Here is a 26,415-nt window from a genome sequence, read left to right on the forward strand (position 1 = left end):
TAATAATTTTACACAGAATAATTTTCATGAATTACTAATGATTACAACATGCGTGCATTTTTTTAAGGGTTAGGGCTTTTTGTATCCTATAGCTAATTTCTGAGAAAAATACTGAATGGTCAAATATTAAGGTCAGCCATAACAATGCCACCTCATAAAATTTGTACTATTAAAAAAAAAAAAAACATTATGTGTCAAATAGCAATACAGACTCGTCTTGGGTAAAATTTCAGAACTGGTGATTTTATTGCGACCTATATTTAATCATCATGTATTGCATGCATGTCTGTCGTCTGCAGGCAGCGGGGAGGAAGCGTGTACGCGCACATACGGGAACTCTCGTCTCCCTCACCGGCGCAGTTCACGTACACTAGTCCTTTCTTGCTTGCGCGGCGAGAAGTCACGGCGCGGATGGACAGGCAGAGTCAATAAAACAGCCTCGACTATCTGAAAACTGCCTGCTAGCAAGCCATAACAATGCCAGCCTATTTCCAGAGACCGGAGAACGCTCTTAAGCGAGCAAACGGTGAGTGAATATTGTAGGCGGTCGTCTCTTGGACTGTAGTCGTGAGTTTAGCTGTTAGCTCGATATGGCGCGTGCTGGAGTAGCCATGTTCCGTGCAGGCCGGATGTCACAGTTGCTGGGCCCGTGTGTCGTGTATGATGCAGCGTTTTAAACCTCCTTTATTACTGTATCATATATTATTCATATTCTTAGCGTACTCAGAAAAAGGACATTATTAATAAGTGTAAATATTTTGCACACTTAGTAAACGAACAAAGGTAGAGACCGTTTTTGTTAATGCTACCATGTGTGTTAGCAAGCTTTTCCATTCCGCTAGCTTAGCAGTGACAACTTCTGGTATCGGAGGTTAAAGGTTTATTAACCGTATACACCGAAAAAAAATCCATAAAGCTATAACAGTCTTCCTTATACGTGAATGAGAACCAAATATGTTGTCATTTGGACAAAATTAGTGGAATAGCAGCATTGCGCACCTGCCACCAGATTTATTTTCTCTGCTCATTCAATATTATAGTCAGCTGTAAATAACATATTTGTGATGAAAGTGGTATTTGAGGGGCTGTATGATGCATAAATACTTCAGCAAGATCATGAAACATTTTTCTGTGATTCAGGCCCGTCTGAATGCTGTATATGTCAAAAATCAACATATTCTCAAAGAGTGTGGTGGCCATGACAGTCTTTCTGTTTCTTTTTTCAGAGTTTCTTGAAGTTGGTAAAAAGCAGCCAGCTTTGGATGTGCTCTACGATGTCATCAAGAGCAAAAAACATCGAACATGGCAGAAGATACACGAGCCTATCATGCTCAAATACCTGGAGCTCTGTGTGGACCTGCGCAAGAGCCACTTGGCAAAGGAGGGACTGTATCAGTACAAAAACATCTGTCAACAGGTTTGAGACCATAATTATTATATACCCAAGCAGAAAAATAGAACTTTTAGAGTCTGCATGAAAATCATCTATTTCCTAAATGCACGTTATAGACCTTAATATGAATGTTTTTTTGCTATTAATAGATTTTTTTTTGACTTTGTAGTGTTTAATCAATGTCATAAAACAACAGACTTCTCTCTGGTGACGTTTGCAGGACTTCTCTAATCTTTTAGTCCACTTAAAGGTTGTGTTCTTCTGGCTCCACTTTTGAGTGCAATGCCCACATCTCCAAATCCAATCAACAACTGATGAATAGAAAACAAACACCCTATATTTTTTATTTTTCAAAACTCAGGTGAACGGCACAATATGGAAGAAAAAATCTTTTGCTACTTCTGTTTCATGGCGCCTTTAAAGTTTAGTCATTTGTGTCATAGTGCTTTTAGTAGTGTTATTGCAATCATGATGTTTTTCTAGTGAACATTTTATTGTAGAGTTTACATAAATTTTCTGTACAGGCGAAAAAAACGAGAAGTCAGTTGTAAGTTATATCCTCATGAAATTACTGACCGCTCCTCCGCTTGTGCTTCAGGTGAATATCAAATCTCTGGAGGATGTGGTCCGTGCTTACCTGAAACTTGCAGAAGAGAAGACTGAGACAGCGAAAGAGGAGTCTCAGCAGATGGTGCTGGACATTGAGGATCTGGACAACATTCAGACCCCAGAAAGGTACAGGATCCTAAAGGCTCTAACAGTTCTTTCCAACTGATGTGTCTAAAGTAAATGTTTTTTGTTGTTGTTGTTATTATTAGTGTAATTAATTTACATTTCATTTCAATTCATTTATCATTTCAGAATTTCACTACATTATGCTAAATGCAGACAGGACATGTTCAATCTTTGTTTGAAGGGGATGGTTCTATATCAATATGATTGTGTTCCGTAAAAGATTATCTGAAGCGCTAACTGTTGTTGTTGGTTTTTTTCCCCCTGTTTTTCAGTGTTCTGTTGAGTGCCGTCAGTGGTGAAGACACTCAAGACCGCACTGACAGACTTCTGCTCACGCCTTGGGTAAAGTTCTTGTGGGAGTCGTACCGCCAGTGCCTGGACCTGCTAAGGAATAACTCCAAAGTGGAGCGCCTTTACCATGACATTGCTCAGCAAGGTCAGTGTAAAGCCCATATAACACAAAAACATTTGCTTGTGGGAGTTTTAGCATATGGTACAGATAAGGATTTACAGTGCCTTGCGAAAGTATTCATACCCCATTCATTTTTTCACATTTTGTTATGTTGCTGCCTTATGTTAAACTGCTTTAAATTACTTTTTTCCCACATCAATCTACACTCCATACACCATACTGGCAAAGCAAAAACAGAATTGTCACAACTTCGTAAATTTATTAAAAATAAAAAACTGAAATAAGTACATTGCATAAGTATTCATTAAACTAAATTATTTATTAACTAAGTATTAACTACTATTAAGTATTAAAGTCTCAAATAAGCACATTTACAGTCTCAAATCTTTTTTGTTTGATGCGACAAGCTTTGATCATCACCATTTGGCAATATCTGCCATTCTAAAACTGAAATAAGTACATTGCATAAGTATTCATTAAACTAAATTATTTATTAACTAAGTATTAACTACTATTAAGTATTAACGAAATATTTAAGCACATTTACAGTCTCAAATCTTTTTTGTTTGATGCGACAAGCTTTGATCATCACCATTTGGCAATTATCTGCCATTCTTCTCCTCACCTCTTCACCTCTCAAGCTCTGTCAGGTTGGATGGGAGAAAATGCACATTTTCAAGTTTCTCCAGAATTATTTGATTGGGTTCAAGCTCAGGCTGGGCCACTCAAGGACATTCACAGAGGTGTCTATAAGCCACTCTTGCTGTGTGCTTGGGTTCATTGTGCTGTTGGAAGGTGAACCTTCTGCCCAGTCTGAGGTTCTGAATGCTCTGGACTGGGTTTTTATTAAGGCTAACTCAATATTTTGGTGCATTGAGCTTATCTTCCCTCTGTCTCTCGGTCCCTGCCCTGCCAACCCCACAGCATGAGGCTGCTACCAGCACACTTTACTTTTGGGGTGGTACTCTTCAGGTGATGAACAGTGCCTGGTTTCCTTCAAACGTGATGCTTGGAATTGAGGTTCATCAGACTAGAGACTCTTGTTTCTCAGAGTCTGAGAGCCCTTTTGGTGTTTTTATGCAAAATCCAAGTGTGTTTTCATGTGTCTTCGCTGAGGAGAAGATTGAGTCTGGCCACTCCGACATAAAGCCCAGATCGGTGGAGTGTTGCAGTGATATTTGTCCTTCTATAGATTTCTCCCATCTGCATATATGATCATGGAACTCAACTAGAGTGACCATCTTGTTCTCCACTCTAACCAAGACCCTTCTCCATCAATTGCTCAGTTTGGCCAGGCGACCAGCTCTAGGAAGAGTCCTGGTTGTTTCAGACTTCTTCCATTAAGGGTAACAGAGACTACATGCTTCTGTGACCCTTCAAAGAAGCTGATTTTTTTTTTCTGAACTCTTCCCCAGATGTGTGGCTTGACACAAACCTGTTTTTGAGCTCTACAGGCAGTTCTTTTGACCTCAGGGCTTGGATTTTGCTCTCAGCTGTTAGACCTTTTATTAAAGGGATGCTCCACCCCAAAATGAAAATTTTGTCATTAATCACTTACCCCCATGTCGTTCCAAACCCGTAAAAGCTTCGTTCGTCTTCGGAACACTATTTAAGATATTTTGGATGAAAACCGGGAGGCTTGTGACTGTCCCAAAGACTGCCAAGTAAATTACACTGTCAAGGTCCAGAAAAGTATGAAAAGCATCGTCAGAATAGTCCATCTGCAATCAGTGGTTCAATCGTAACGTTATGAAGCGACGAGAATACTTTTTGTATGCGAAGAAAACAAAAATGACGACTTTATTGAACAATTAGTCTCCTCTATTGGCGCTTTTCCATTGCGTGGTATGGCTCGGCACGGTTTGCATTTCCACTGCAGTTCAGTACCGCTTTAGAGTGGGCAGGATTATTCACATGTCGTTATAGTTGTGCCGCCTCTACTACCACGACTCCTTAAAAAAAAAAAACCTTTTTCATTCCGCGTTGCCCCATCAAGCTCTCGCTGGATCCGCTCCTCTGCCATCAACGAGAGGAGCATCTGTTCTTCCTCAACGGACAACAAAACGTTCCAAACAGTTGCGTTCGATCCTTCGCTGGGTGTGCTGATTTAAATCTAGCGGTTCTTTTGTGTTTGTGTCGCAAGTTCAGTGACGCAGGTAGTGACGATTCTCTCTGGCCAATCCGTGATCAGCAGAGATTACACGTCACGTTTTGGTAACGGTACCGTGCCGTACCATGCAGTGGAAAAGCGCCATATGTCTGTCCGCATCACCGTAGTGCTATTTTGGAGAATCAGCTTACGCTCTTCTGTCTCTGTTTTCTTTCAAATCACAGTGTAAATACACGTAGAAAACGTATCCTTGTGGCGCGGCTGACACAGAAGAGCGTAAGTTGCCTGTGTTCGGCTCATATTCTCCAAAATGGTGCTACGGTGATGCGGACAGACATAGAGGAGACGAATTGTTGAATAAAGTCATTGTTTTAGTTTTCTTTGCATACAAAAAGTATTCTCGTCGCTTCATAACGTTACGGTTGAACCACTGATGGCAGATGGACTATTCTGACGATGCTTTTCATACTTTTCTGAACCTTGACCGTGTAATTTACTTGGCAGTCTATGGGACAGTCACAAGCCTCCCGGTTTTCATCCAAAATATCTTAAATTGTGTTCCGAAGACGAACGAAGCTTCAATGGGTTTGGAACAACATGGGGGTAAGTGATTAATGACAATTTTAATTTTGGGGTGGAGTATCCCTTTAAGATGTGTGTGCCTTTCCAAATCATACCCATTCAATTTAATTTGCCACAGGTTAACTTTACTCGAAGTGTAGCAACATCTACAAGCAATATGAATGCTCCTGAGCTAAATTTCAACTGTCCCAGATAATTTTAAGCAGTTTAACATAAGGCAGCAACATAAAATGTGAAAAAAATTAAGGGTTATGAATATTTTCGCAAGGCACTCTATGTGTAGAATTATGGAACATGAACCTGTAGAATTGGTAGAGCATTGTATTATATATGGTAATCATGTTATATGATACCTAAAATGTATTTTTTAAAATGAAATTTATAACAAAAATATTCTCTCACAGCGTTTAAGTTTTGCCTGCAGTACACCCGTAAAGCAGAGTGTATGTGTAGAATTATGGAACATGAACCTGTAGAATTGGTAGAGCATTGTATTATATATGGTAATCATGTTATATGATACCTAAAATGTATATTCTTTTGTGCAGAAATTTATAACAAAAATATTCTCTCACAGCGTTTAAGTTTTGCCTGCAGTACACCCGTAAAGCAGAGTTCCGTAAGCTGTGTGACAACCTGCGAATGCATCTGGGACAGATCCAACGACATCACAACCAGAGCACTGCCATTAACCTGAACAATCCCGAGAGCCAGTCCATGCATCTCGAGACACGTCTGGTCCAGCTGGACAGCGCTATTAGCATGGAGCTGTGGCAGGTGTCTGTTCTTCATACTTGGCACCAATATACAAAAGACTATATAAATGTTTATAATCGAATATAAATATCTTCAGTTGAGTATAGTCTTCATTTTTGCTGCTGCTGTCAACCTTTTTACAGTGCAAAGGAGTGCTTTACATGCAAACAAAGAACAAACTATTGATTACAGAAAAAGTGTAAATGCAATTAGATGGGTTTCATTTGTGAGAAAAAGTGACATCCTGCCCTTTTGCACTATACACTTAATGGTTATTCTGTGTTGCACAAACTTTAATGACTTGTTGATTATACCGGTTGCTTACATTCTTTGTAATCAATACAGGAAGCATTCAAAGCAGTTGAAGACATCCATGGATTGTTTGCCCTCTCAAAGAAGCCCCCTAAACCCCAACTTATGGCCAATTACTACAATAAGGTGTCCACTGTATTCTGGAAGTCTGGCAATGCCTTATTCCATGCCTGCACCCTACACAGACTTTATCACCTCTCCCGGGAAATGCGCAAGAACCTTACCCCAGAAGAGATGCAGAGGTGAGCATTAAATAAGAGCAATCATCAGCTTGAACAAGGGTTTGTTTTTTTTTGTTTGTTTTTTTGAGTGCTTTGTATTGTAATTTTGCTGTAATTGTACTGTAGGTAGCCATTTCTTGAAATCAGAAAACCTTTCTTCATTATTTATTAGTTGATTGAGACTTGCTTCGAAGTTTCAATTGCTGTGTGTTTTATTTGTTTCATTCAGAATGTCCACTCGAGTGCTTTTGGCCACTTTGTCTATTCCCATCACCCCTGAGCGTACTGATATCGCTCGTCTGTTGGACATGGATGGCATCATTGTAGAGAAACAACGCAGACTGGCTACTTTGCTTGGACTTCAGTCTCCACCCACCCGCCAGAGTCTCATCAATGACATGGTAATATCTTTTCTGTCCATTGATCATTTTTGTAATCCCTTAAATTTATGGTTTATTGAAAATAGATTGAGAACCTTCTTGGGTATTACTTTTGTCTTAGGTGAGATTCAACCTGCTTCAGTATGTTGTTCCTGAAGTCAAAGAGCTCTACAATTGGTTGGAGGTGGACTTCCACCCTCTAAAACTTTGTGGAAGAGTGACTAAAGTGAGTGGTACATTAGAATTATATTATGTGACTTATGTCTATACCAGTCAGTGTTTTTTTTTCTGAACTTATAAGAATCATGTACATATCCACAGTAAAATAAAATAAACATTTGCACATGCTAAACACTAAAACTCTTTTAAGCTACTGACTTCCATAAACTTAATTAAGAAGAGTGATGTACTTGTTAGACTATTTTGACACAGCAGTCTTCAATGTTATAGTGTTCTTGATGTCAACACACACTAAATACATATTTATGCAGTGTATGTGTTCTTGCTGCTGCTGCTTTAGGTGCTGAACTGGGTGAGGGACCAAGTTGAGAAAGAATCAGACCTGCAGCATTATGTTCCTCACTTGCAGAACAACACCATCCTCAGACTGCTACAACAGGTTGATTTGATCATCTTCTCCCAGACGTTTAATAATTACTTGGAGAATCTGTGCAGGCTTCATTCTTCTGCAGATCGTCAAATCTTGTCTTCTGGGTTTTAATATTCCAGGTGGCTCAGATCTACCAGAGCATTGAGTTCAGCAGGTTAGCATCTCTGGTACCATTTGTCGATGCTTTCCAACTGGAGCGCTCAATTGTAGATGCAGCACGGCACTGTGACCTACAGGTATAGCAAACCACACGTAGTCTCTAAGGGGGCTTTTACACTGCTTTTTGCTGCGGTTTGAGCCCGGGCGCTATTGTTCCTGGTGCCCCCCGCAGCGTTGGTCTGGTTTCACACTGAACTTGATTCTATCGAACTCTGGTGTGTTTTCATTTCTTACGTCAGCACAAACGTGCACAACGCATGATAGAAAACAGAACGTTGGTCAATATATTGTGTTTTTTTATTAATTTGGTGCTATTATGCACAGCAGAGTAAACAACATGGGTTTACTGTATGTGAGGTGCATGTAGACTGCTATTTTGAGGAGACAGTGGATTACCATTCATTTGCCGCTCTGATTGCACTTGCTACATCAAATACACTCAGGCTCACTCTCGCTAGAATCCATGGTAAATCGGCAACACTCTCATTACCTATGTGTTTTATTTAAGAAAATACATTGTAATCTGCAAAATCGCATGCGCAGGTTACTTTACTTCCTGAACAAGTGCGCACCAAAGTCCGTGATGTTTTCATATTCACGTGAACCATTCCACAGTTCGAGTGCAACTGAACTCAGACCATCTCCTTCAAGTAGTCTCGGGTTCGGTATCCCGGTGCGCACCCGGGTTCACCTGACAGATTTTACATTAATGATTTTTCATGCGAACCGTGCCCTGTTTCGAATTAATTTGCCATTGCGAAAGCCCCCTAAATCAAGCATCTTAGTAGTTAATTACATGGTCAAGCAAAATCTCCAAATTGTCCAAAATATTGTTGTGACAAAGTTTGTGTATTTACCAAAAGGTACGCATCGATCATACATCTCGTACACTGAGTTTTGGCTCCGATCTGAACTATTCTACCAAAGAGGATTCTCCAGTAGGTCCGTTCCTGCAGAACATGCCCTCTGAACAGATACGGAATCAACTCACTGCCATGTCATCCTCCTTGGCTAAAGCCATCCAGGTCATCAAACCTGCATCCATACTGGTAAGACCACTGCTAAGTTTAATCAATTATCTCTCTGCTGGTCAGTGTTATATTTCAGTATCGTCATCAGCTCTAACTTTGCCCACAGCAAGAACATGAGGAACAGAGTCAGCAGGCCATCACATCCTACCTGAAGAATGCCCGCAAAGAGCATCAGCGCATCCTTGCTCGCCGTCAAACGATTGAGGAACGCAAAGAGCGTCTGGAGAGCCTCAACATCCAGAGGGAGAAAGAGGAGCTGGAGCAACGGGAGGCAGAGCTTCAGAAAGTGCGCAAAGCCGAGGAAGAGCGTCTTAGACAGGAGGCCAAAGAGCGAGAAAAGGAGCGCATCATGCAAGAACACGAGCAAATAAAAAAAAAGACAGTGCGTGAGCGACTGGAGCAGATCAAGAAGACTGAGCTGGGAGCCAAGGCCTTTAAAGACATCGATATTGAGGTACTGAGTTTGTTAGGGGAGTGGCCATTTAGAACACACCAGACAGTTTTATTTTAAGTTACCCAGAAAATGAAATGTCGACTGTTTTCAGTTGAAAATTTTTATTTTTATTTAATTGTTAATTTTATGTTGTAGGATCTGGAAGAGCTGGACCCTGACTTCATCATGGCCAAACAGGTAGAACAACTAGAAAAAGAGAAGAAAGAACTTCAGGAGCGTCTGAAAAACCAGGAAAAGAAGGTATAGCTTACATTACACATTCATGAAGTATTTTGTTATTGTAAATAATTAAGTTGGTAACTGTTTTAAAAGTAAGAGGATTAGGGTTAATTCTGTGCAGCTGAGTAGATGATATCCGAATATTACACTGGAGTGATACTATTATGCATATTCCAGATTGACTACTTTGAGAGAGCCAAGCGCCTTGAGGAGATTCCCCTGATCAAGAAAGCCTATGAGGAGCAGCGCATCAAAGACATGGAGTTATGGGAGCTGCAGGAGGAAGAGAGGGTAATAATCACATACTGCTTTTTGCACTTGTCAGAATTACATGCGATTTACTTTGCCTTCTGGTCCATGTTAAGCGTCTGGAGAGCCTCAACATCCAGAGGGAGAAAGAGGAGCTGGAGCAACGGGAGGCAGCGCTTCAGAAAGTGCGCAAAGCCGAGGAAGAGCGTCTTAGACAGGAGGCCAAAGAGCGAGAAAAGGAGCGCATCATGCAAGAACACGAGCAAATAAAAAAAAAGACAGTGCGTGAGCGACTGGAGCAGATCAAGAAGACTGAGCTGGGAGCCAAGGCCTTTAAAGACATCGATATTGAGGTACTGAGTTTGTTAGGGGAGTGGCCATTTAGAACACACCAGACAGTTTTATTTTAAGTTACCCAGAAAATGAAATGTCGACTGTGTTTTCAGTTGAAAATGTTTATTTTTATTTAATTGTTAATTTTATGTTGTAGGATCTGGAAGAGCTGGACCCTGACTTCATCATGGCCAAACAGGTAGAACAACTAGAAAAAGAGAAGAAAGAACTTCAGGAGCGTCTGAAAAACCAGGAAAAGAAGGTATAGCTTACATTACACATTCATGAAGTATTTTGTTATTGTAAATAATTAAGTTGGTAACTGTTTTAAAAGTAAGAGGATTAGGGTTAATTCTGTGCAGCTGAGTAGATGATATCCGAATATTACACTGGAGTGATACTATTATGCATATTCCAGATTGACTACTTTGAGAGAGCCAAGCGCCTTGAGGAGATTCCCCTGATCAAGAAAGCCTATGAGGAGCAGCGCATCAAAGACATGGAGTTATGGGAGCTGCAGGAGGAAGAGAGGGTAATAATCACATACTGCTTTTTGCACTTGTCAGAATTACATGCGATTTACTTTGCCTTCTGGTCCATGTTAACATTTTTTGCCAAAAAAAAAAAAGTATCAAATCCCCCACGTACTTGAACTGTAGTTTGAAATATTTCTTCAGGCCCTACTTGGTCATTGTCTGGTTTTAGTTTGATTCAGCGATTTATTAGTATCACCTAAATGAGAAGGACATGTTGAAAAATATAATCATGCCATGTTGTTTATTGTAATTGAAGCTAAAGGTTGTTGTGCCTATCTGTTGCTCAGATCAGCAATATGAAGATGGAGCGTGAGAAGGCGCTGGAACACAAACAGAGAATGTCAAGGATGATGGAGGACAAGGAGAACTTCCTGTCCAAAATTAAAGCTGCTCGAAGCTTCATTTATGAGGTAATCAACTTTAATTTAATGTGTAATTTATTAGGTTAATGTTTTACAGATTGAATTTGCTTTCAGTAGTTAGTATAAACATTGTATAAGATGCAGTTTTAGTAGTTGCATAAAGTCCTTGACGGTTAGGATGTTGATGCTCCAGGTAGCTAAGCTTTGAACAATTCTCATGTACCCAGGAAAAACTCAAGCAGTTCCAAGAACGTTTGGTTGAGGAGAGGAAGAAGCGTCTTGAGGAGCGAAAGAATCAGCGTAAGGAGGACAGACGTAATGCCTTCTATCGCCAGAAAGAAGAGGACGCTCAGAGAATCCATGAGGAACAGCTCAAGAAAGGTATTTATTTGCTGTTCATCAACCTCAGTTAACAGTTGATGCATTTTACATTCTTAAAAATATTCATATCTTATTTGATGTATGAACTTTTGCTCACCTCTTTTCGTTTTTTGATTTGGTCCTTGGTTTTGTGTGTTTTAGAGCGGGAAGAGCGGGAACGCTTGGAACAGGAGCAAAGAGAGGAGGAAGAACGCGAATACCAGGAGCGCTTGCGTAAGCTGGAGGAACAGGAGAGAAAGCAGCGTGCCCGTCAACAGGAAATTGAGGAGCGTGAACGCCGCAAGGAGGAGGAAAGAAAGGCACCAGAAGAAAAACCCACCAAGGTAACTCATTAGAACCCTGTGTCAAATGTGTTATACACTAGACACTACCGTTGAATCAAAAGTTTAAAAGAACAGTATTCGTTTGAAATAGAAATCTTTTTTTTTTTTTGGATCAATTTAATGAACCCTTGGTGAAGAGTATTAATTTCTTTAAAAATAAAAAATGTATACTTCTATCTTTAACAAGATGGATATAGTTATTTCTTGGTTTAAATTTGAATAATTTTCTTTCCAGGACTGGGGTGAACGGGAAGAAGGAGGCTGGAGGAAGCGAGGTGAGGGTGATTCAGAATGGCGACGTCCTGTTGCTGACCGGTGAGAGTTTTCTCATTAATTGATAACCTGATTCACAAGGAAAAAGATAAAAAACAGATGCAGAGAATTGCGATTTCATTTTATCTTTTTTTTTCCCTCCCTCCCAGTGAATGGCGTCAAGAGGAGCGTGAAGGCCGTGAAGACAATGATCGAGAAGACCGTGACCGTGAAGTGCCCTTGCGAAGAGTAGGAGAAATTTCTCGTCATGGTGGTTCAGATGACAGAGGACTCCGCCGTGGTTTTGATGACGAACGAGGTCTGCGCCGAGGAGGTGACGATGACCGTGGACCTAAACGGGGCTTTGATGATGACCGTGGTCCCAGGAGGGGCTTTGACGATGACCGAGGACCCCGAAGAGGCGATGACGACCGTGGACCAAGGCGTGGAATGGATGACGACCGTGGGCCAAGAAGAGGCTTTGATGACGACCGTGGGCCCCGTAGAAGCATGGATGAACCCAGAGGGCCTCGACGTGGGGCAGATGATGACTGGTTTCCCAGAAGAGGAGGGGATGATGAGAGGGGAGGCCGCAGGGGTATGGATGACTCTGGCCCACGTCGTGGAGATGACCCTAAACCCTGGAAACCACTTGGGAGACCAGGTGTTAGCACAGATGGTAGTTACATTTCTTTTCTTGCTGAGGGCATGTTGACAAATATGTGTGTTAAAGGGGTCATATCACAAGGCATCTAATTTTCCAGTCACGATGCAATGTGATGCAGTCATCTGTAATTGAAACATGGGACAGTTTAAACCCACAGCTTGTTATTAAGTGCAGCATTTCATTGGTTTTAAAAGTATAGTAGCAAAATAAAATAGTTTTAATAAAACCAAAAGTAAAATAAAATTTTATTCTAGAGGTCAGAGGAAGGCTGTTGAAACTTTAGTAAGAGGGGGGAAAAGGAATTATTACTTTAGTTGCTGCAAATCATTCATTAATATAAGTGGACCTTTTTTAAAAATTACCCCTTTATATTGTATTTAATCAGTATAAAGTTATTTTTTGTTAACTATAGTGAGTTCAGTTGTGGTTTTTCAATAAACTCATTTGCAGGACTTTTTTTTTTAATTTTTTTAACTTATGCAATTACTCCATGTAACCTTTTGTAGGTGGATGGAGAGAGCGAGAGAAGGCTCGGGAAGAAAGCTGGGGACCTCCTCGTGATACTGGCCATGATGATGGTGAGCCTGAGGGAGATGACCGTCACGAGGGAGATCGATTTAGAGATCGACGTCCTCCCAGGTAAAGATAGATAAATAAATAAAACCACAATAAATAAATAAAACCACTTTTCTTTTTTTACAGTTTACTCTTGTATGGAAAACGAATTATCATTTTTAGTGGTGGGGATGGAAAAATAAAAGTTCCTTCTAAAGGCTTTTCTGTTTTGAATTCTACTGATGAAGGGTCTCAGCAGGTCCTTTTTCTTTAGATTTAAATGATTTAAGAAAAGTCTATGATGATCATTTTTAGGAGTGGGGATGGAAAAACAGGAATGTGATTATTAAACTTCAAAGGATATGACATGCGAGCGCTTAATGTTTCAAAGTAAAAACGTGGCACTGTTGCATATTGTTCAGGCTTGTGGTTTCAAAGCTGTTAACAGACAAAAAATGCTGCACATTTATGCCATGCAATTGCTTATGATGTACTTCTGATGAATTATAGCAATGTTTACGTCATGGTGTTTAGATCGTAATCTGTTGTAGATGGTTATGAGTGCATGTTTGCTTCTTTTTGAATAAGCATCTGAAAGTAGTAAAGAATAGATATGCATAAAATCTTTTTTTTGCCCTAATTTGGTATTTTGGTTACACACATTATAATAAAAAAAAATTTTTTAAACTGATTTTGCTTAGAAGCAGTGTTAAGTCCTAATGTGCCAAGTTTAATATGAATGTGTATGCATGTTCAGGGAAGAAGGGGGTGGCTGGAGAAGAGGTGGTGCTGAGGAGCAGAGCAGTTGGCGTGACTCTCGACGTGAAGAATTTGACCGTGATGATCGTCGTGAACGCCGTGACGTGAGGGACCGCAGAGATGACCGTGATAACAGAGGGCCCCAGAGAGACCCTGATGAAGGTTAGTCTTATGATCTGCCTTGCACATCTTTAAAGGTGCAGTCATATATTTTTCCTGTAAGTTTGCACACATATAGAACCTTTTTTTTGTTTTGTGTTTTGGACCGATTTCATTAAAATTTTCACATTTTGTCTTGATGAAGCTGCTGTATCAGTGGCCCAGAAAAAGCTGTTTTATAATGTGGAGTCATGAGTAGGGCTGGGTATCGATTCAGATGTGCCGATTCGATTCGATTTCGATACGCAAGCTCTCGATTCGATTCTCTGTTTTTTTTTTATTACATTCAGTGAATATAGTTTTAATACAAATGCTATTGATATTTCTAAAAAATGAACTGTAAACATCAGTTTACAAATAGTAAAAGAAATTAAGAACCACATGCCTGTATTTTAAACCTATTCTTTTTTTTTGTATAGGGTCCTTTTTTAAACAATAATAGGGCCCTATAAAATGTTCTTAATTTTTCTGGTAATCAGATGAAGGCATAAAACATTAATTTAATTTATCCTTAATGAAAATTAAACCCTTTTATTTTTTGGCAAACAAAGTGCTGCACAAGAGGTTTACTGTTAAAATTAAAAAGAAAACAGATGTGATTATTCCTTTAAAAATAAATATTTATTAGCAGTAGTAGCATTGAGTCTTAAGACTGCTAAATAGTAATATATTCTGACAGTAGAACGTTAAACTAAACTTTTATTTTGACGGGTTGCCGTGAAGAACTTCCAGCTGCTGTGTATGTGATATGACAGTAGATTTCTCAAATGAAACGTTAAATGCTAATGAAGTGACTCTCATAGCAGCTGGAGATGACATTCGTGTTCATATCATCATATAGTGAGATGGCAGAAAATGAAAACACCGCAAGCGTCATCCGCGCTTTAGTATGTGTGTAGTGAACAAAAAAGGGCGCTGCACCATCCGCCATTCATTCATTGCGGAAATCATGGCGCCTTGTGCGTGATATCAAATGCTTCCGCAGATTTATAGTATTACTATAACATTTCACCTGAGCATTGCGAATTGCGCGTATGGCCATGATCAGTGCTGAATGAATGACAGGATTTCTGTTGTAACTTCGCGCAAGGTAAATAAGGGTGACATCTAGTGGAGAAGATTAATGATAAGATTCAAGAAGTTAATCAGATCTTGTTTTAAATGTGTGCTGAAATAAATACTGGAAAAGATCGATTCGCGGCTTTTGAGAATCGATATCGAATCGTCGTCATTTAAAAAAAACGATTAATCTGAAAATCTATTTTTTTGCCCAGCCCTAGTCATGAGTGACCAGAATTACTAATAGAAATGATAACAGTAAATGTATTTATTTATTTTTTAAAGCACTTGTACGAAACTAAATCACAGAAGTGCATCTAACAGAACAAGCTAACTCAATTGGCAACTACAAATGCATGATACCACAGCAGTGCAAAATGCCTCCAAAACTTAGCCATGCTGCTGCAACATTTAATTGCCACGAAGTCTGAAAATTGCAATTGAATCCAATAACTCCCATGTTATTGATATTTTTTTTATTTCAAACAAAACGGGATAAGCAGTTCTGGTTTAAAGTGGCAGCAGTAAATAAAAATAGGGCAGACTTCATGCATCCATGACAGTAGGTGTCAATATAAAGTCCAAGACCCCATGACAAAGCTGAGCCAGTGAAATATGCTTGGGGTACCTTTTAAAAGGTCAGTTTCTTACATCTTAATTCCTAACTCAAAGGTGGTTCATGGCGTCGTGGTGGCGATGAGCGCAAGGACGAAAGAGAAGCTCCTCCCAGACCACATGACCGGGACCGTGATGGCGGTGAGAAGAGCACCTGGCGCTCTGACAAAGATAAGGAAAATCTGCGCCGGATCAAGAACGAGACGGATGATGATGGCTGGACTACTGTCCGCCGCTAATGCTTAAGCATCAATTTTTTCGCCTGATGTTGTACTAAGCCTTGATGTGTTCTCTAATTAGTACAGGTCACTGCTTACATTAACGTCAAATACAAGCTTTGCCATAAAATTACAACACTTGCAATGGGTTTTCAAACATGGCAATTTATATTTCATCCCTTTTTAAAAACTTACATTTGAAAAGTATCTCATTCCTTTTTGTTATGCATGCTTAGAGGATTCAATTGGTCACACAAAATTACATAGATGTTTTTTCTTTGAGGTGCGGATGTTGTAAAACATGAACGTTTTTGCATGATGTCAAAGGTGTGGTTGTGAGGTTTTGAGATGAAATCATCAGGTTATCTTTACAGCTGTGTCCATGCTGTAGTTGCTGCTTATGCTGTGGTTGTATGCCCTCTAGAAATATGAAAAAAAACTTGATTAATAAAGTCATTTGCTCATTAAATTACCGTAATTTCAGTTCTTATACTGCAGAAGACGATATGCTTTTTGTGTCAAATGAAACTGGAATAAGAATCCATGGTTATGTTAGACTTCAGACCTTATCAGTAGTTGATCATTTTGGCCACTAGGGGTCACCTAAATCTCGGCAAGGTTTTCCGAAGCTTTAGACGGCTCTCCATAAATGAACCAAGAACAATTGATTGGATCCCTATAATCTATTCATTCTGTTGTTAATAGAAAATGATGGCGTTTAATACGATGATGTTGGTCCTCCTGGTTGATGCATTAAAAAGGTTTAGTAAATAAACTTTGCAGTCTTTGGTGATTTTTCTTCTTTTTGTTTGGTGGCAAATATGACAATAAAAATGCAGACAATTCTAACAACAATGCAAGGCCATAGCAGTATACTGAGATTTTATCTCCACAAGAAAACGATAACAATGGCGTAATCCAGTCTCGATTAGGACGGTCTTTTTCTTTTAGGAAGGTTTTATGTGGTACAACGGGCGGTTTAAAAAAAGACTTCCTGGCTCTAGGTTAAACTAACGGGCAGGAGGACCACACGCACACGATGATAAGAGGTAATCCTCGGTAAACCTCATCAATGCGAGTTCTTAGTCTCATGCAACGACTTCTTTGGATCGTGATTGTTCCCGCTGCTAGGGTGATAAACTTTTGCTCGCATTATATCATTATGCAGAAAAGACTCGAAGAAAGAAACAATTATGTCAGCGGTCTTTGTTGCATTCTAGTGGAAAATCCACAATTAAGGCCAATAATCCCACAATTGGAGCCTCAAATTCCCATGCAAGAGGTTATGAACTCCCAAACTAGATTAGGCCCGTATATTTGCCAAGACCTACTTTGTGAAGTTTGACCACGGGTCACCGTGTGTAAACTCCGCCGACCTCGAGCTGGAGGGATGCTGCTTGTGAATGTGGGATATATACCTCTACACGGCACGTATCGCCTAATCGGTGCATCTGCCACCCAGTGCCATTTGTCAAAAAAAGTCTAGTTCCAGTCATTTAACTGGAATTTATAAACTCCGATTTGGAAATAATGTTTTAAACATGTTACAAGTTTAGTCTTGCAGATCTAAATCGTATTGTTTATAGTTCTTTTCGAACATATTAGGCTAGATGCAGGAAGAGTTTAGGCTATATAATAGCAAAGTACACAAAAATGACGGCCATTACGGAATGCAAAACTCGGATGTTAGGAAAACGATCATTAGATAAAGGACAAATCTTGAATGCTTCTTTTAAGTCTTCCAGTTGCACTGTAACCTATGGTCTAAGATATTATTTTATATGGCTTAATGTGTGTATTTTGCATGTGGCTTGTGTACGAAAGATATATTAAAACTGATCAATTCATTTCAAATGCTTTTAACGTTCTTGAATGAAAACGACTATAATTGTCTGGGCTAAAAGGCTTAATAGCATATTTCGTAGGTGTTTTTCCTTAAATTTAAGATAGCGAATTTCATTTCGAATGTTTCCGTCATTCAGACTTACATAACTTTTGTTTAGATATTTTTAATAGGATTGCTGAACTAAATGTTGATTTTTAGCAACAAGTGCAATTTCGGAATTCGTTATTGGCTCACTAGTGTGTGTGTGTTTTATTTAATTCAAAAGCAAAATGCACATAATTACAAAAACAATAACTGAGTAGGCTATTTTGTCAATAAATGCTGGCTTACTAGTGGAAAGACTTAAAAATGCCAGAATATTTTTTTTTCGATAGGTCTGCGCACCTTACAAGTTATGCATGGCGTGAAAAGAACAGCTCTGAAAGGTAATTTCTTGTATTGAAATTGATAGGCCTTGCACACTGAGTGCATGATTGTGAAGCCTAGTTTGGCGATATAACATAATTCAGTTGACAGTTTTATTTAATTCAAAAGCAAAATGCACATAATTACAAAAACAATAACTGAGTAGGCTATTTTGTCAATAAATGCTGGCTTACTAGTGGAAAGACTTAAAAATGCCAGAATATTTTTTTTTTCGATAGGTCTGCGCACCTTACAAGTTATGCATGGCGTGAAAAGAACAGCTCTGAAAGGTAATTTCTTGTATTGAAATTGATAGGCCTTGCACACTGAGTGCATGATTGTGAAGCCTAGTTTGGCGATATAACATAATTCAGTTGACATTTCTATTGCAATGCTCTTCGAAAAAGCTGTTCATGGGCGTCAGTTACATTTCATAACATCTTTTCAAAAGCCATCCACGTAATTATTGCGTATCCGACACATTTTTGAAGGATGGATCAAATCAATAGTCGAATAAAGCTCAATGCGCTTTTGTCTTCTACATCACCGGCAACTTTTGAACTTTTTCTCTTTTAATCTTTACACCGAAGAAAAATCACTTTGGGGACTAAATTGATATGCTGGTATGCTATTGATCAAGTCTTAGAGCTTTTGATAGCCTGTACAAATGAACGATCTAGCTACTAATTTCAAGAGAGTTACAGATCAATTGAAATAATACGCTATAGGCTAAGCTGTAAACATGAACGGTATAGGGCCTAAATGGTGAGACCTGTGAATTTAACGAACTGATCATTTATTATTATTGTTGTTGTTGCTGTTTCTTGGGCTTGTATTAATACCCGCAAAGAGATGCAAATGTTTACGCTACACAAAGCGGGTTGATTTTGATCGAGTGAAATTAATGGCAGGATTGTAATGTTTTTGTCATACAGACAAACCTTGCCGTGAGCTTGTCAGTCTTTGTTTACGGGAGACTATAGAAATATCAATAACTGCAGGTGCTTTCATGGACCACGAAGGAAGGCTCTCGATGTCGTTTTAAGAATGACATCGAAGAATGTAGTAAATATGCACTAACAGTAAATGTCCTGTAGAGTCATTTTACGGAGAAAAAAAAAGTAGGCTAATTAGCATTGTAGACAAGCGAGACAATTACCATGCTCCATTTCTGTGAACGTCCAGGAACTGGCGGAAAGTGCATTTTGTAAAAAATACCAGTGGGTGTCGCACTATCCTTACACTTCCATGCGCAGCTCGAATTAGCACTCTGACCCCCTTCGAAGAGCAGCAGATCTTCAGTGTGTTCCATTGTTTTGTTCTTCAGATCAAAACTCATAATGTAAAATATCTAAATTGATTTTAATAGCCTGTACAGCAAATACACAAAAGTCAGACGAGGCTTCTGACACAATTTCTTTTGTTCCCGTTATCTTAACAAATGTGTGCTTTATTTCTTTTCACCAAACGATTAGGCCTAGCCTACTTCATATAAAATCGAAATGTAGTGGCTTGATAATTTGTGGACGGGAAAAAAAAGGAAGTTAAAGAAAAAATCCGGGGTACACGGCAGCTATTTGGAGCCCAAATGTGTAGGCTACCAAACGCGCGCTAACAAATATTTAAAATGTAGCTCATAATGTAGCCAACTTCGAAGCATTTACCGCACGGAAGAGCAGACGAGTAAAAACTGATCAGTGATAACATTCGAAGCGGGTGAACTGGGTCACCTTAACTCCACTGGCGAGAAATAGCCTCTTACGAAATGATAGCATAATTGTTCATGTAGGCTATGTCTGTCATACGCAGGAAGATCCAGAATTATTACTGGAATCAAGAAATCACTTGAATATTTGAGCAAGGGTTGTGGCAGGATTATAGAAACAAAACAAGTGTAGGCTATTTGAATTCGACAGTCCGGAGTCCACTACAGTGTATTTGCTATTAATTTAAACACAAGCAAAATAGACCGACATAATAATAATAATAATAATAATAATAATAATAATAATAATAATAATAATATAGGCCTTTATAGCTATTCGGGTTTGTAATAATAATAATATAGGCCTTTATATAGCTATTCGGGTTTGTAATAATAATAATTATTATTATTATTAATTAATTAATTAATTAATTAATGACTCCATAACTCTCTTCTTGTTAACACAAGAAAAAGCTAAAGGAAAGGATAATCTCTAAAACAAATTCCTGTTTTATGCAATGCAGTATGAATAATGTACACCACTTATATTGTCATGCTGCGTTCGTACGTTAAACCAATAGGCCTAGCTGTTCATTATTCATTCATTTTAACAAATATAGGGTGTTGAGAGCTATAAGCAAAATTATTCAAGTGAATAATTCACGTAATAAATGTGGACCTGTTTTGTAAACATTTATTTTTTTGTTCACTGCAGTTCCATAAAACACACTTGCGTTTTACAATTAGCCTACATCAAATGCGAGTTTGTCTCATGGACAAATTCAGAATAATAGTTGTATTTATTTATTTATTACTATTATAGCCATCGTTAGAAATGTTGCTAATATTTCTGCAGTTTCTATTTTTTATGTGTAGCCATATGGCCGACAAAATTGCCTTCATTTGCAACCCATAATTACGTGGTGAATGTTAAGCAATTGTGAGATTTATTTAGAAATGAGATTTATCTGAAAGTGAGTAGAAGTAAAAAGAATATAAAACGTCATTAAAATGTCACCGAACTAGCTCAGACCCCTCAAAACAGAGTTTAAAACCCAAGAGATCGCGTTGACAACTGTGTATACCTGAATTTTTGAGATGCAGTAGCCTAGGCTATGCACATTAGTAACCCATAATGGGATTGATCTCAGCTAATTTAATGAGTAGTTAGAGAGTAATAGACTCTTGTAGTCATACGACAAACAAACAGAGCTGAAAATATTGTCTGTCTAATAAACCTCATCCTTCTCCTGGCCAATAGAGAAAGAGAGTCTCTCATCCCAAACTAATCACAAACCCATCGGAGAAAATGAAAACGCGGAGAGACAATATAGAGGTGGGCGTTATACTGGCCCACCGAACTGCCAGAAAGTAGAACCTTCAAAAAGTTTGCTATACACAAAGATTGTCATTTGACCGGATTGTTTCCTGACAGAATTTCATTGATTACAGTCATTTGTTTAAACTACACTCTGCATTTCTACTTTTGTAGTCGAGTAGTAGAAATCAGCATGTGTAGTTACATCTAAACGTGCACTGATTAAGCACTGAGGTACGAGTAAAAGCGTCGTTATGTGTGCAACACAAATTCATGCTGAAGTACCTCGAGTCTCTCAATGGGATCAGCTGCGTATGTAAATTGCTCCACAGCTCTGTTTCTGGGCGAATCCGTTCCGTTTCGCTTGAATCCGCCTCTCCGCGCTCGTTCGTATTGACGCACTTAAAGACTCTTCCCTCAACCTTAAGGCGAGCGGCAGCGACCAATCACCAAGCCATTACAAAGATTGTCATTTGACCGGATTGTTTCCTGACAGAATTTCATTGATTACAGTCATTTGTTTAAACTACACTCTGCATTTCTACTTTTGTAGTCGAGTAGTAGAAATCAGCATGTGTAGTTACATCTAAACGTGCACTGATTAAGCACTGAGGTGCGAGTAAAAGCGTCGTTATGTGTGCAACACAAATTCATGCTGAAGTACCTCGAGTCTCTCAATGGGATCAGCTGCGTATGTAAATTGCTCCACAGCTCTGTTTCTGGGCGAATCCGTTCCGTTTCGCTTGAATCCGCCTCTCCGCGCTCGTTCGTATTGACGCACTTAAAGACTCTTCCCTCAACCTTAAGGCGAGCGGCAGCGACCAATCACCAAGCCATTACAGGCTTCAGAGGAAACTGTTTATGTGACTCCAGAGCTAATTAGGCTCATGAACTAACAAATCGCTAGCACAACTGGTGAGGAACCGATCACATTCATGGATTGTCTGGAGAAGTCGGCCACCTCTCTCACGATGTGTTGAGCTGTGTGCTTTTGACAAAAATTTTTTTACCCTTTCTTTAGTTGCCACTAACTTGCTGACAAAACTTTGGCCTTGGGTGTGGAGTATTTTTTAGTGCTAACGCGTGTACCGTTTTCGCTTAAACTGGGGAATCTTGACTGGTGAACCATGTTTCAACCCACACCGAAGAGGTGTTTTACCATAGAGTCTTTGGTAGCGAAGGATAATCCTTTGCCAGCGTCGAGATCCGAGGAGCCCATACGACCAGCGGCTCTCAGCTATGCAAACTCAAGCCAGATGCACCCATTTTTAAACGGCTTTCATTCCAGCGGCAGGGGCGTCTACTCGAACCCGGACTTGATGTTCGCTGAGGCTGTTTCACATCCTCCCAACTCCGCCGTCCCAGTCCATTCAGTACCTCCTCCTCATGCTTTGGCTGCTCACCCACTGTCGTCCCCGCACAGTCCGCACCCTCTTTTCGCAAGCCAGCAAAGGGACCCTTCAACTTTTTATCCATGGTTGATACATAGATATAGATACTTGGGTCACAGATTTCAAGGTAAGTTCCAGGAAAATATTTTATTCGCCAGATATTTTGACCAGTCGTTCAGAGAAAAAAGGGCCAAACGGCCCAAGGACACGGCAGTTTAATTGATAATTAGCTAAATGCCACTTTTGTGCTAGATATTAAAATGCTGAAATTAATGCTATCGAAAAAATAACCATTTTATTGTATCGAAAACTATAGACTTTTGCTGTGAAGTAGGGTAGGCTACTGTTGTATTAGCCTATACAACGGTTGTCAGTAAATTGCTGGAAGAAAAGAACCTGGCGTTATTCCATATATATACACTAAGCTGGTTTAAAACTCATCAGTAAAGTATTTGTAACTTTTGTATTTGATGTTTTATACATTTAAATTAATTATTTTAATAGGTTTAAATATTTATTTAGCGTGAACGGGTTACATCGCCTTTTAAAAGAATTAGCCTATAGGCTAGCCTAAAAAAGCCCATCGATTACAGTGTAACTTTTTATCGATTGTTAAAAAAACTTTTATTACAAATAATACGCATTTACATTACCAGGAAAAAACCTTAAGAGCAACGAAATAATTGAATAATCAAAAAAAAAATAATCTCGAATTTCGCCTTTATCTAAAAGTGCATTATATCTTTACATCTTAATGTTGTAAAATGTACCTTTCATTTCCCTTAAAAACGAACGCTAATATTCATAAACGTTAATATGTGTAATATAATCGTATTATTACATACATCGTAGCTAAATTGCACAAATGGTAGCCTATAGCAAAAATCTCTCTCCTTTTTTTTTTGTTTACTTTTATAATATTCAGTATGGGGAAATATTTGTCATGCCAGTTTTTAATCGAAGCACTCGTAATGAAAACCTTTACCATGGCGAAGATACTCAAAGCCATAGAATTAATTCGAGGATATTATAAAATAAAAAGAGCAGTGCTGTATCTCCGTGTATTTGATTTACAAATTTAGGAAAAATTATATTGTAGGCATCATATTTTGAATGATCACATGTAAATTAACCTGGTTTTGTCTCACATTTGAATTTGCAACAAAAGTTTAATTAGCTAGCTACTGAAAAGCTATAGGATAGAAAAGCTATCGCGATAGTAACTTGTGCCAGAGAACGTGAAAGATGAAAAGAAGAAGAAGAAAAAAAGAACTTTCAACATGTATAGGCCTATTTCTATTTATGAAGACCGGTTAATTGTGATATTTTGTAGATTATATTTTTAGTAAGATGTTGCATGCTTATATAATGTTTTTAAACTTCAGGCCCTATAGCCCGCAATTAATTCGTGTGAACAAATTGAACGTAGTCTAACAATTACGTTTAGAAAGGATACTAATATTATGGTAGACGATGGGTTTTAATTATCACCATTTTCATTACAGGAAACGAAACGAGTCCGGAAAGCTTCCTATTGCACAATGCACTGGCAAGAAAGCCCAAAAGGATTCGTACAGCTTTTTCACCATCACAGCTACTTCGGCTTGAACATGCTTTCGAAAAAAATCATTACGTAGTCGGTGCGGAACGAAAACAGCTCGCTCACAGCCTTGGCCTCACAGAAACTCAGGTAAGAAGTTGTTATCTGTCTTCATTCAATGTGCGTATGGTTCTATGGATATAATACGGCCTAAATAATGCTATTGAAATCAATAGGCTCGTTCTCTTATGGTTAGACTGTACGTTAAATGTTAACGTAGCCTATAGGCGGTGTTTGCGTAACAAAAATGTAGTTCTGAATCATTCAATAAACAATAAAAGCTTTTAAAATGTAGATTATTTATGTAAATGTTTTCTAACGTTTAACCGTTCTCTTTGACAGTAGGCTATATAGTCCCAATCAGTATTGGCGTTAGTGACATATGTATATATTTCTTATTTGCACAGATGTGGCAACATTTTGATTTCAAGCTGATCATAACAGAAAGTGTTCTTTTGTTTAGCGTTCGGCTTTGTTGGGAATTACACGCGTAAAGGGCTAAGCATGGTTCTAAAAGCGTAATGATTTGTAGTGAGTTAAATCCACCATTTCCAATTCACCCCGGTTTTTGGTGAGGTTGAACGATTCCGTTTTGGGCAGAGGGCTCTTGTGGAAAATGTTTGGCAATTAACCAGTTAACCGTTTTAAATGGACACTTAAAAGAATGAGGCGGAATCAGTGAATTTCCCTAACCATATTTAAGATCGTATTTGCGCGTATCGTTCATTGGCCTTCTCGGAGTCTATTGTCCCGGTGACAGCACCGGCCCTTTTCTAAACGCCGCCTTTCAGAAGAGCAAGAGAGAGAAATAGACTACGAGCCACTTCAATGCTTCAATTAGCTCTCTGAAAGAACATTAAATGTGCCTCACTTGCCAAGTTGTCAGCTGTGAGCTTTACGGATGATATGCATGATAAAGGTGATGAATTAGCTCAAGACTGGACCTTACCCATGTGTGCTAATGTGAAAGGTTTTATTTACGGGAATGTAATAATAAGGGGGTGAATTGTAAATAGGCCATCTAACATACTGATCCGTGATAATAAGCGACAACGTCAGTGAAGTTACACAGGTATCAAACTATTATACACTCACATGCTGCAATGTCCGCTCAACAGTTGAGTTTGAGTTTGAAGCAGCAGCAGGGCATGATCGTGATGATGCAAGGTCAGGTGCACTTTAAATGGAAAGCCAAGCCAGCCAGTCTTCCCTTCCCTAATTTCATCCTCACTTATCAGTCATATGTATTTAATACCTCATTTAAATTCTTTATGTTGTTTTAATTTATGCAGACCGAAGACACTAAATGAAAGTCGACCAGTGGTCTCGCGACTAGATTGACTGAGATACCTGGCGGTTCTTTGTCCGTCTAGCCATTTATTCTTAAGGCCCGTTAGTGATACCTGCCGTCAGGCCAACTCTCTTTGTTAAATTGCTTTATTCAGAGGCCAACGAAAGGCCTTTGTGTATTTTACGCTGATTATTTTCATTTTTCCTCGCCACAGGTAAAAGTTTGGTTTCAGAATAGAAGGACGAAGTTCAAGCGCCAGAAACTGGAGGAGGAAGGTTCGGATTCACAACAGAAAAAGAAAGGAACTCATCACATAAACCGATGGAGAGTGGCCACAAAACAAGGAAGCCCTGAGGAAATTGATGTCACCTCTGACGATTAAAAGACTTAAACTGTTTGAACCCGGGACAGCGGCGTGGCTTGAAGATGTCACGGATAAGGTTGCTGTGTACTGACAGAGGGAGTGGGTAAAGCCAATATCACATTTTGATTCTTCGAGATCGGCAGCTTGAGGGTGAGAGATCCTGTTGGTGGCACTGCTGTCACTACAACGGAACTGTCAATAATTTTCACGTTGCCGAGGCAAGGTGATTGACAGGTATTACATGCAGCCCCCCGCCCCCCATCACCACACTACCCGCGCGACCTCCTCACAACTATCACAAAATATAGCTCAAATGCGCTAGGACATTTGCACTTCTGAGGTTTTTTTCCTCTCGTTTTATTTTTTCAAGACGTGAACCTTCCACATCAAGATACCAAAATATAGCTACAACTGTTTTTGTAAAACTTGAATTGCATGGTAGAGCAATGCATTTTTTTTTGGTAGGTTCATTAATTAATTTGACCTTCTTTTTCCCCAGCCCCCATACCCGCATCACCACTATCACAACACATAGCTCAAATGCGCATAGGACATTTGCACTTCTGAGGGTTTTTTCCTCTCGTTTTATTTTTTCAATACGTGAACCTTCCACATCAAGATACCAAAATATACAACTGTTTTTGTAAAACTTG

The 26,415-nt window shown here is 39.1% G+C and overlaps 2 protein-coding genes across 5 annotated transcripts; both read left to right on the plus strand.

The window, feature by feature from the left end:
• The first annotated feature begins 311 nt into the window (after nt 1-311).
• On the plus strand, nt 312-16,830 carry eif3s10 (eukaryotic translation initiation factor 3, subunit 10 (theta)). 3 transcript variants are annotated; one of them, XM_016272207.1, is made up of 23 exons: nt 312-526; nt 1,227-1,417; nt 1,992-2,128; nt 2,401-2,564; nt 5,810-6,009; nt 6,334-6,542; nt 6,751-6,922; nt 7,023-7,127; nt 7,422-7,520; nt 7,631-7,747; nt 8,534-8,719; nt 8,808-8,954; nt 9,776-9,976; nt 10,114-10,218; nt 10,375-10,488; nt 10,780-10,902; nt 11,082-11,235; nt 11,377-11,558; nt 11,794-11,873; nt 11,981-12,474; nt 12,984-13,116; nt 13,790-13,953; nt 15,682-16,830. In XM_016272207.1, exons 1-23 carry the CDS (start codon nt 478-480, stop codon nt 15,861-15,863), a joined length of 3,708 nt encoding a protein of 1,235 aa, XP_016127693.1. In that variant the 5' UTR covers nt 312-477; the 3' UTR covers nt 15,864-16,830. The 3 variants fall into 3 exon arrangements, with proteins under 3 accessions (XP_016127693.1, XP_016127691.1, XP_016127692.1); XM_016272205.1 differs by having other exon boundaries at nt 313-526; nt 11,981-12,489; XM_016272206.1 differs by lacking the exons at nt 9,776-9,976; nt 10,114-10,218; nt 10,375-10,488 and adding exons at nt 9,291-9,395; nt 9,552-9,665 and having other exon boundaries at nt 313-526; nt 8,808-9,155; nt 11,981-12,489.
• Nucleotides 16,831-18,814: 1,984 nt separating this feature from the next.
• Nucleotides 18,815-26,193, plus strand: LOC107585297 (homeobox protein EMX2). 2 transcript variants are annotated; one of them, XM_016272252.1, is made up of 4 exons: nt 18,815-18,858; nt 22,405-22,634; nt 24,013-24,197; nt 25,613-26,193. In XM_016272252.1, the coding sequence occupies exons 1-4, from the start codon at nt 18,836-18,838 to the stop codon at nt 25,778-25,780; spliced, it is 606 nt and encodes a 201-aa protein (XP_016127738.1). In that variant the 5' UTR covers nt 18,815-18,835; the 3' UTR covers nt 25,781-26,193. The 2 variants fall into 2 exon arrangements, with proteins under 2 accessions (XP_016127738.1, XP_016127737.1); XM_016272251.1 differs by lacking the exon at nt 18,815-18,858 and having other exon boundaries at nt 21,941-22,634.
• Nucleotides 26,194-26,415: the final 222 nt, after the last annotated feature.

This window comes from Sinocyclocheilus grahami, unplaced genomic scaffold, assembly GCF_001515645.1.
Source record: "Sinocyclocheilus grahami isolate Dianchi unplaced genomic scaffold, SAMN03320097.WGS_v1.1 scaffold68.1, whole genome shotgun sequence".
NCBI lineage: Eukaryota > Metazoa > Chordata > Actinopteri > Cypriniformes > Cyprinidae > Sinocyclocheilus > Sinocyclocheilus grahami.

Excerpts from the sequence above, each read along its gene's own strand:
- eif3s10 (XM_016272206.1), top strand. The coding sequence starts at position 478 with ATGCCAGCCTATTTCCAGAGACCGGAGAACGCTCTTAAGCGAGCAAAC. Across the intron at positions 6,010-6,333 it reads TTAGCATGGAGCTGTGGCAG|GAAGCATTCAAAGCAGTTGA; the intron begins GTGTCTGTTCTT and ends TAATCAATACAG. Across the intron at positions 7,128-7,421 it reads TTTGTGGAAGAGTGACTAAA|GTGCTGAACTGGGTGAGGGA; the intron begins GTGAGTGGTACA and ends CTGCTGCTTTAG.
- LOC107585297 (XM_016272251.1), top strand. The coding sequence starts at position 22,244 with ATGTTTCAACCCACACCGAAGAGGTGTTTTACCATAGAGTCTTTGGTA. Across the intron at positions 22,635-24,012 it reads CTTGGGTCACAGATTTCAAG|GAAACGAAACGAGTCCGGAA; the intron begins GTAAGTTCCAGG and ends TTTTCATTACAG. Across the intron at positions 24,198-25,612 it reads TTGGCCTCACAGAAACTCAG|GTAAAAGTTTGGTTTCAGAA; the intron begins GTAAGAAGTTGT and ends TCCTCGCCACAG.